At 63.1% G+C, this 9,900-nt stretch overlaps 1 protein-coding gene across 1 annotated transcript in view; it reads right to left on the bottom strand.

Annotated features, from left to right (window-relative positions):
• The window catches only part of TNFAIP2 (TNF alpha induced protein 2), a 14,303-nt gene extending 4,605 nt beyond the window's left edge, over positions 1-9,698 (bottom strand). Inside the window, 11 exon segments of the mRNA XM_017851495.1 lie at positions 45-186; positions 1,101-1,224; positions 1,712-1,810; positions 2,459-2,559; positions 2,750-2,872; positions 3,019-3,133; positions 5,294-5,658; positions 5,661-5,698; positions 5,701-5,931; positions 6,256-6,638; positions 9,457-9,698. Of these exon segments, the coding sequence (XP_017706984.1) occupies positions 45-186; positions 1,101-1,224; positions 1,712-1,810; positions 2,459-2,559; positions 2,750-2,872; positions 3,019-3,133; positions 5,294-5,658; positions 5,661-5,698; positions 5,701-5,931; positions 6,256-6,613 (1,696 nt within the window). The 5' untranslated portion in view covers positions 6,614-6,638; positions 9,457-9,698.
• Between the last annotated feature and the right edge of the window lie 202 nt (positions 9,699-9,900).

Here is a 9,900-nt window from a genome sequence, read left to right as displayed (position 1 = left end):
AGTGTGCGTGTTCGGCCTGCCCCCATTCCCCGAGGCCCAGCCACCAGCCCAGAGCCTCCTCACCTCCCGGAAACAGTCCTGCAGTTCTGAGAACTCAGGCAGCCTCATGTCCACAGTGGTGATAATTTTTTCCACGGTCTCCATGGGGGCCGCCCAGCGGGTGTGCGTGAACCTCTTGAATAGCGGCTGAGACAGGAGAGGCAGGATGTCTGGTCACGCCCTGGAGAGGAAGGGCTGCCAGCCGCAGACACGCAGACACAGACACACACCAACACCTGTGCCTGGCGGAGCAGGGGGGCACTCAAGGACTCCCAGGGAAACGGGGCCAACCCCAGGTCCCTGCTCACAGACAGGAAGTGGGAGCCGGCTCTGTGCACCCTTCTCCAAGGTCACCCAGCTGCGGCTCAGGAGCCAGGAGAGCCTATCTGCCGGCCCGGAGGCCAAGTCCACTGCCTCTTAAATAAATAAATTCCTTCATAAACAAGACCTTGTGCTTGGCTGGGCCTGGGAGATCGGTGCCAAGGGATCTGGGGTCACTGCTCGGGCTTCCACCACACTCAGGCCACTCATGGCCGCTAGTCCCTGACACCAGGCAGAGAACCTCTCCCCTTCCTTTCAAGAGACCCCCACTTTACACCCTGCTAAAGAATCTGCTTGTTTTCACAGCATTTTCTGTGGATTTCTTGGCCCATAACAGATGTGACCCTGGCTGCCGATAACCCTGAGCCTCAGTCGCTGGGAGTCAGGGGCGGGGAAGGGGTAGACAGGAGGGGCTGCGGGGATTGGAGGAAAAATGTCTGCAGGCTTGGGACGGGGCTGGGTCTGAACTGGGGAGGGGCAGTGAAACTTTTCCAGGCCCTCCCAGCCCCAGGTGGCCCCTCTCAGGCCAAGCCCCAGGGCATGATGGGCGGAGTTCAGAGCCTGCCAGGGTCCCCAACCGGGCATTACCGCTGCACCAGAGCTGGCTCGCAGGGCCGTCCACAGGCCTGGAGCGTGTCTTCCCCACATCTTTGCCTCTGCCACTCCTCCCCAGGGGCACCTCCCAGCCCCTCCCTGGGCCCCCCAACACTGGGCTCCTGAGGGCAAGAGGTTCCCAGTACCTTCAGGTCCTCACGCAGGTTCTGGAGCAGGGTGTCAAAGCCGTGGCTCTTGAGCTCACCCAGGGGGCCCAGCAGGAGGCTCAGGGTGTCTTGGGGTACCTGCCACTTCTGCTCCATGGACATCCTGGAAGGTGGAGGCAGAGAGGTCACCCCAGCCCTGCTCAGCCTATAGCTCCATACCCAGGGAGCCAGGCAGCCCCCTCTCTTCACTCTAGAACCCTCAATGGCTCCCCATTCTCTATGGGATCAAGTCCTCCCATCCATGTTCTCCATGCCTTAGGACACTCCTCCACCACATCCCCTTGTAACCGAGGGCAAGTCAGTCTCCTCCAGTGATTTGCCCATCTGCCTAATAGACAGATCACTACACCTACTTCACAGGGTTGCTTTAAGGATAAAATAATGGCTGAAACATCTGCCTGTGTGCTTGCCCCAGCCAGCACTTGGGAAATGTTTGCTGCTGGTGCTGCAGGCCCCTGCGTCCTCACACATGTTGCTGGTTTGAATTCCACTTCTTGACCTAAGCAGCTCCTCCTCCCTCCGCCTCCCAGCTCCCCTCTCCTGCCTGCCGAGTGACTCCCACTCCCGCAAGCCCCTCCCAACACTCTCACCGGAAGGACAGGCAGTTGTTGATATTGGCCATGACATTGGCCTTGTAATTCCTCAACTGCTTGCCTCTCTCCAGAAATTCATTAAAGGCGCGCTGGTAGCTGGTGAAACCAGAAGGGGCATATTCAGGACCAGCCCAAACGCTGGGACGGCAGCAGCAGCCTCCCCGCCCTCCATGCCAGCTCCCGGGGTTCACTTTTCTGTCTGGCTGCCCATAGCCCAGGGAGGGACCACTAGTCCCTGGGCATCATGGAACTGGCTTCACAAGCTAAGGCCAGGGCTCCTGAAGAGGGTACCAGCCCATCTCTGCTGCCCCCAGCCCTTCTCCCAGGCCCTCTCTAGAATTGGGAGACCAGGTAGGAGTGAGGGTGTGGTTGGCTGGAGAAGCGCTCAGAGGTTGAGAGGGAGAGAGCAGATAAAATTCGGGCGGTGGAGACTGGGACTGTTGTGTGAAGGAGTGGCGGGGTCTCAGTCCCTCGCGAGGCATCTTCTTGGAAGCTAGAGGCTGCTCTGCTGAGAGCTTTGCTGATGGGGTGGGCGCAGGAGGTTCCCACACTGAATCCTGGTGGAGGTCAGACCACCTGAGGATCTCAGTGCCCTGGCTGAGTGGGAAACAACTCCTGGCTCAGAATGACAGGGACAGGGGTGGAGGGCGGGGAGCCAGCTCAGCTCCCCACCTGAGGCACTAGGGAGGGGCCGTGGCTCTGAGAGAGGTGGCTACAGGGACCCCATCCTGGGCACACACCCACCTCCTCAGGAATGCAGGCAGCTCCGCCAGCAGCACCTGCTTTATCTGTGAGCCCAAGTCCAGCGTGATGCTCTCAGCCTTGGCCTGGGCCTGGGAGATGATCTGCGGGGTGGTGTTGGGTGAGCTGAGCAGGGGCTCACCTGGACAAGGGGGCAGGGGATAGGGAGGAAACAGGCTGGAACAGAGGGGGTGCCCCGAGGTGGGCATGGGTATGCACACAGGACGGAATGTGCGTGGCGCTTCCTGTGCACGTGCACGGGCGGTACGTGTGCCCTGGGGCAGATTGCAGTACCTGGATGATGTCGATGGCCAGCTCACTGTGGCAGTGGCCGTCCAGCCTCTGGGGAGGCACATCCTCAGCCCAGTGCTGTGCCTCTAGCTCCAGAGCTCGGTCCACCAGCTCCCTCACATTGGCCTGGGGGAAGAGGGCAGGTCACTGGGGCACTATCCATCACCTCGCTCACCTGGAAGACCCGTCAACCTCCCTGCCCATGGCCTGCCTGTCTCTGAGCCTCTCTTGTGCCACCTCCCTGCCCCTCCCTGGCCCAGGTGGAGACTCACCGCCTCGTTGGACAGGAATGTGGCCTCCAGCAGCCGGATCTGTCTGGGGGGCAGGAGGCTCCCGAGCCCCACACCCTGCAGCTCACCCGCCAGCTTGGGGCTATTGATGATGTCACTGCAGGCAGGGGAGGCTGGCATGAGGACAGGTATACCCAATCAGCACCACCCCTCAAGCTAGAGCCCAGGTCCTCAGCCTCGGTCTCTGGCAGGCCCAGACTGCCCAGCACACCCTCCCGCACACCCACCCCCGTTCCCATTTCAGATGATGGGTCCTCCAACTACTTAGCTTGGTTTGGAACAGAAACCCTGAAGTCATCATGCCTCCTCTGACCCTCTCACCCATCCCCATTAGGTCCTGCTCCAAAATAGCCCCCAAAATCAGCAGCCTCACGCCACTCTGGCGCTCTGGCTGGCTCCCACCAGCTTCCCACTGGCTCACTGCAAAAGCCTCCTCCTGGCCTCTCTGCTCCTTCCCTCACCTCCAACAATTCCTTCTCTACCCAGCAGCCAGAGCCACCTTTAAGATCTGATCTTCTTCCTGCTCCCAGGCTACCTGTCACCCAGATAAAACCCTGCTCCTAGTCACAGCAGCCCTGGAGTCCAGCCAACTCCCAGCCCACTGCGCTCCAACCCTGCAGGTCTTGGGCATCTCAACAGCCCCAGCCACCTCCCAATCCCAGGAGTAGGCCAGAATGGGCAGGAAGGGCTGCCCCAAACTGCTCCCCAGATGCATCTCGGCTCATTCTCCGGGCGCCTCTGCAGCGCCCCAGAGCTCCCAGGGGACTGCCCAGCCCCAGCACTTCCTAAGAGCTCCCAGGGGACTGCCCAGCCCCAGCACTTCCTAAGGGGCCTTTGTCTGCCTAGAGGCTTACAAATGACCTCTCTGCCCCTCACCCAATCCAGATGCAGCTGTGTCCCTCCATTCCCCACATTTCTGGCACACAGGCTTCAACGATGCCCCCCTGGACACCCTCTCACCAGGGCTCCATGCCCAGCTTGGCTTTAGTTGCCTGTTGCTAACCCCAGGCCAGTAGACCCCGAGGTCACTGGGACAGGAAGACTGGCAGGCAGGGGTGCCTGGCATTTCCTGGTGAGCCAGGACGAGCAAGCGGGAACTGGCTCTGGGCTGGGCTATCTCTCCCACAGTCCCTGCCCTGTGCCAGTTCCCCTATGCCCTGCTGACCCCTCTCCCACCCTCCCCACTGGACCCTTTCTCTATCCTTCTGCCGAGGCTGACGCTTCAACAGCGACTGAGCCCATAGGACCCCCAAAGGCCCCAGAGACGGCAGACACTGCCCACACTGTCCACACCTCTGAGCTTCTTTCCTAAAGTTTCACACTAGCATCTGGGGCCAGCAGTGGCCAAGCCCCACAGTAACAGCCCCTGGACTCCCCTGCCCTGGGCCTTTCCACACTGCAGTAAGCCTCTCCCCATGCAGACTGTGTGAATGACAGGCACGCCCAGGGATCCACGGAGTCAGGGGATGCCTGAGGCTGTACTCAGCAGGGGTACCAGCTGCACAGCCAGCCTCCCACCTGATGGGCTCCAGTTCTGCCGTGGGCTCAGAGGGTAACCCTATACAATGGGGGTCTAACAAGACACATGGCCCTAGCCCACCCCCTTTGAACTCTGCTGCCTGGGGGTGCCCGCATAGCCCCCAATAAAGCCAAACATTCTGACAAGCTCTGCTCAGCTCCAGAGTGCCCTGGAAGAGGACACGCTCAGGAGCACCGGCCTTCCTCTCACCTTCTTCCCCGTGTGCCCTATCACCCTTCCTCCTGCCTCCTGGCCTGATTCCCCGGCTCAGAGAAGGACCGCTGGCTTTCACCTCCTCCAGGCTGGCTTCCCTGACTTCTCCAGGCCTGCTTTGGGCCCTTGCTCTGCAGGGGGCCTGGCCTCTGCTGCCACAGCCCTTCCAGCTCTGGATGGTTATTGATTGCTTTGCCCCCTCCTCAGACTGGGCGCTCGTGAATGAATGAAATCCCTACCATTTTCTGTGCCTCAGTTTCCCTAACAGCAGAATGTGACTGAGGCCCAGTCAGAAATTAAGGATTCTGCCAAAGCTGACCGAGCCCCAGCCTTATCCCTGTGTCCAGGCCCAGTCTCTGCCTGTCCAGGCTCTGCCGAAGGGAGTCCAAGTCCCACCGCTGCATTCTCCGACTCAAAACTCTGTAAGCACCAGCCTCACTAAGAGCTGCCGGCGGCACACCTCGACACCCCTCCTACAGAGGACACCCTCTCTGCTGGTCCGGGCCCAGCCCCGAGCCTGCTCACTTGGGGTAGAGGTTCTGCACCCAGACCAGCAACATGTAGGTGTCGCGCTCGCACAGCTCGAACTGCGCCATGGCGGCCAGGTGGGCCGCGAAGTGCTGGTGGTAGCTCTCGGCGTAGGCCGCCACGACGCCGAACTCGGCGGGGAACAGCGGCTTCAGTCGCTCCACCACGGCCTCCAGGTCCTCTTTCATGGTGCGGCCCAAGTGCAAAAAGACGCTCTCGGGGACCTCGGGGCCCGCGGCCGGCCGCTGGCCCATGCGCTCCTCGGCCGCCTCTGCCACACCGCGACGCCACAGCTGCAGCCAGCGCCGCGGGCGCGTGACCGCCAGTCCCGAGGTCCCCGGCTCTGCCGCCGCCGCCGCGCCGCCTGGCGGTCCTCGCTCTCCTGCTCCGACACCACGGCAGCGCCTGGCGCAGCCGCTCTGGAGCCACCTCCAGCGGCCGCCGCAGCACGCCTAGCACCTGGGTCGCGCAGCAAGATCGTACAAGCGCCTTCCACCTTGCTCATGGCGCCGCACCAGGCTCCTCCTCCTCGCACCGCCCGCCGCCGGCCGCGCGCAGTCCCGCTCCAGCAGCCAGCAGCGGGGAGCGAGCCGCCTCCAGCTGCCCGCGCTCCAGCGCCGCCTTCAGCTCCTCCACTGCGCCGGGAAAGTCGCGTCAGCCCCGGCCCCAGCCCGCCGGTCACCGGGCGGGGCGGCCAGCGCCCGGCGGGACCGTCCTCCCCTAGACGCGCACAGGGCCGGCGGCCAACACCCTAAAGAGTGATGTCGGTGTCCCGGACTGGGCTGAAGGCCTGGTCTCCCCCCTCCCAGCCCCGCAGATTGGGGCACAGGTGAAAGCAGAGAAACAGATGCGCCTTCCAACCTCATTTGCCGGCCCACTGTGCAAGTGGCTCACTCACGCGGATGAGCGCCAACCCCGTCCAGGCCCCAGACTAGCTCTAGCCCAGGGTCCCAGCGCACCTGTTGGGGGCGGGCCATCCAGCCCCTGCCTGGACCTGGCTGCGCCCTCGGGCTCCGCTGAGCTGAGCTGACCCTTCTTCTTCTTCCCTTTGGTGAAGACGCAGAACACATTGGCCAGGCCTTTGGACTTCTTCTTCTTCTCCTTCTTCTTCTTCGCCGTCTTTTCCTCCTCCCTATATAGGGCTGTCCCAGCCTCCAGGGGTGGCGCCAGGTCCTCAGAGGAGGCCACTGACATGGAGGCCTCCGACTCTGCCTCTGATGTGGACGGCAACTTTTGGGGGCTTCTGGGGAAGTCGAGGGTGTCCCGCACAGGCTGATGGCCCGAGAGGCCTTGGAAGAAGGTCATCATCTTCAGCATCACCCTGGCTCAGGCCTGCAGGCTCCTGTGGGGTGGGGGTGAAGGCATCAGTGGTCACCATGGACCAGCCCTGGCTCCCAGGCCGGAGCACACAGCTGTGCTGGCTGCATTGAGTGCACTCAGTCTGTTTCACCCATTAGACCACCAGGGCTCTGCTCATCTCCTGGCCCAGATGAGCACCAACAACCATACTCCCTCCCTGGCCACAAGCATCTCACCACACACAGCTTCCCTTCCAATACTTCACAGCCCCAGAAGCAGGGAAGAGGCTGGGGATGCCAAGCCTGCCACACAGAGGGGGGCCTTCACTTTATTTGGGCAAATCCTTCCCTGACAGCCCACTCTCTAGACAGGAAGCAGGGAGTGAACACCTCCCTGGATCCCACGGGACCCTAGGGAAGAGGCGGGGCATGTGCTCTGTCCCTTTGGACAGAGCAGGAACAGAGGTCCAGAAAGGTCAGGGACATGCCGGGGTCTAGAACACCAGAAGTTGGCCTGAGACCAGCCTCCCCCTGCCCAGACCCAGCCCCTCTGCCATCTTGCCCAGTTCTGATCCAGCGGTGGGGTCACAGAAACACAGCTGCTCCGGAGCCTGCAGAGCCTGACTGGGGTCTACAGAAGCCACCGTGGATGGGACCTCAGAGAGCCTTTCACACATCACTGGGGACAAGGGGCTCAGCAAGTCACAGGGCTGCCTGAAGTCACACAGCAACTAGGGTCCAGAACCCAGGCTTCCTGGCTCCCACCCTTTCTGCCCGCTCCCATATGGGATGACAGCATCATCACAAAAGCTTCCATTTTCTGCAGCCTTCCTGGGTGCCCATCCCATCTCTTCTTTTCTCTCATCTGGAAGGGTGTTATTTTGGCTTAAACCGTCCCTATGGCGAACAGCTTGGGTTTGGAACTCAGGTCACCTGGTCCCAGAGCCCAGCTCTCCCCCTGCCTCCACATCCCCATCTGTCCTGCAAGCTACATCCAGAGAGGCAAGACCCAAGACTCCCCTAAGTCCCCGCCCAGCACCTGACCATTGTCAAAGCAAGGCCAAGTCCACTGGAGAAGACCATGACTGACCTGAAAGGGGGAAGCAGGCAGGGGCTGGGCCTCCCTGAGAACTGGGGTGACCTGTAACCATGATGCCACCTGTCTGACCCACCCCAAAATGAAATGCATGCAGCCTTGTCTCATGTGTCACGGTAACTTCAAGTGACCCCTGAAACAGCCCGGCAAGGCAGGCAGGATGACCCACCATCCAGAAGGAGAAACTGAGGCTGAGTAGGAGGTGTTTGCTCCAAGCACAGCAGCCATGGGGGCTCAGATTGGGCCCATCAGACTCTTCCCATGGCCCCGCTGCCTCCACCAGCCCCACTACCCTGTCCCCATCCTGGAAGGGCTTGGCCAGAGCCACCTGAGGGACAGGAAGCCTGGGCTCCTCCCACCCCCAGCTCCTGCCATGCTCACCCGATGCCCTGGGCAAAGTCCCACACTCCTGGATGGCACTGGCCTCCCTGGTGCCATTTGGGTTGAGCGTTCCACTCCAGGACCAAGAGGGGCATGCTCCAGGGAGCCTCAGGGGCAAGGCCATGGGGCACCTCTGCTCCCCACCCAGTGCCCCAACCTCACTTCCCAGCCCCTCTCAGGTGCATGCCAAGCACCCGCAGGAGCTGGTCTGTCTGGCAGGGCCACTCAGCCCCACCCTGGGTGCCCAGGCCCCACCTCTGCCATTCTCCTGGAGTGGGGGAGGGTGGCCCTTACCAGCAATGCTCCCTGCCAGCCTCACCTCAGCCTTCCCTGTCCCACCCCACATGTACTAGGCTCTGTCCCACCTCCAGGCACAGCTCCCGCAGGACGCCCATAGCATCGCCACCTTCTCCCCTCTGTGACACAAAACCCAGAGCGCCTGAAGGTCCCGCTGCAGCCCTCTGGGCCTCATCCCAGGTCTCCGCTCTCCGAGGCAGCTGGTGCCGTGGAAAGAAACGGTTTCGGTGCAGGCTCAGCATACCTCTCACTAGTGCGTGCACTGCACACCTCCTTCCTTCACAAGCCTCAGTTTCCCCGTCTTTGAAATGGGGATGAGGACCCCCACCTCACAGTGCTGCTGAGGGGATGTGGCCAAACCGCGCGGCCAAGGGCTGGGCGCCTATCTGGGCCTCAGTGGGGGTGAGTCTCCTGTGTCCTGAGTCTGTCCTGCAGGCGGCAGCGAGTGGGTGCAGCCAGGAGGGAAGGGGAGGAGGGGCGTTCCTTTAAGCCTTGCCGCTGGTTGGGCCCACTGAGGCAGGAATGGCTCAACAGCGCCCCCCAGCCTCCCGCTGCCCTGCCTGTCCTCAGGCCCACTGGTCTGGCTCGCCTTCCCCGCCACACGCCTGATGTCCACGCGCCTCCCGGGAGCTCGCTGGGCCCGGCTCCTTCAGCCTTGGGCAGGATGTGGAAGGCGGACCCATCTCCCGATGAGGACACCCGGGCACAGGCGAGGAAGTGACTTGGCCTGTGTCGCCCGGTCGGAGAGTAACGCCGGACCTGGGGCCTTCCTGCTGCTAATGGAGGGGAGATCCCTGTGACTGCCCCAGCCCCGCCCTCCCTGCCTCTGGCAGGACCCGGCCCTCCGCCGCGAGCGCCAGCCCGGGCCCCTGTGCGCCCGGACGCGCGGACGTTGGGCGCCAGGGCCTCAGTTTCCCTGGCAGTGGGGCTGCCCCAGGCCAGGGTCCCTGGGAGCGTCCAGTCCCGTCCTGTCCCCGCCGCCGCGACAGGCTGTTCCCTCGGGGAATCCAGCGGGGCATGGGGTCGGGGCGGGCGAGGAGCCGCGCGGAGCGGCGGGGAATGGACGCGTGGAGGCGAAGGTCACTTACCGTGTCCTGGCCTGGCCGCCGCTGTCCTGGCCCCAGTTCCGCAAGGCCTGAAATAGTCGCAGACTCTGCCCCGCCCCGCCTGCCCCGCCCCCCGCAACCGCGGAAAACCCGCGGGCGGAGGCCAAGGCCCAGCGCGGCCCGGCTGTGTCTCTGCGTCCCGGGGGCCGGGCGCGCCGGGCCTGCCCAGCGGGGGATGCGGGGCGCGGTCACTTCCTCCCAGCAGCCGGGCAGGGGCGGGGGGCTGGCCGCACGTCGCATGGTATGTGGAGTTCGGGAGTCCGAAGGACGGGGCTGTCAGGCGCCGGGCCATTGTCGGACGACGGCTCCTGATAGGCCGCCTGGAAGGGGAGCGCTTGGCCGCGTTCCCGCGTCACAGACCGGCTCCAGCTGCGGAGCGCCCCATCCACTCCAACTCCCCCAGCCGGCCCTCTAAAGTGTTCCGGT

Source organism: Rhinopithecus bieti, unplaced genomic scaffold (assembly GCF_001698545.2).
Source record: "Rhinopithecus bieti isolate Rb0 unplaced genomic scaffold, ASM169854v2 scaffold_34310, whole genome shotgun sequence".
NCBI classification, from domain to species: domain Eukaryota; kingdom Metazoa; phylum Chordata; class Mammalia; order Primates; family Cercopithecidae; genus Rhinopithecus; species Rhinopithecus bieti.
Note: the sequence above shows the minus strand (reverse complement) of the source record. Positions and strands in the feature narration are given on the sequence as shown.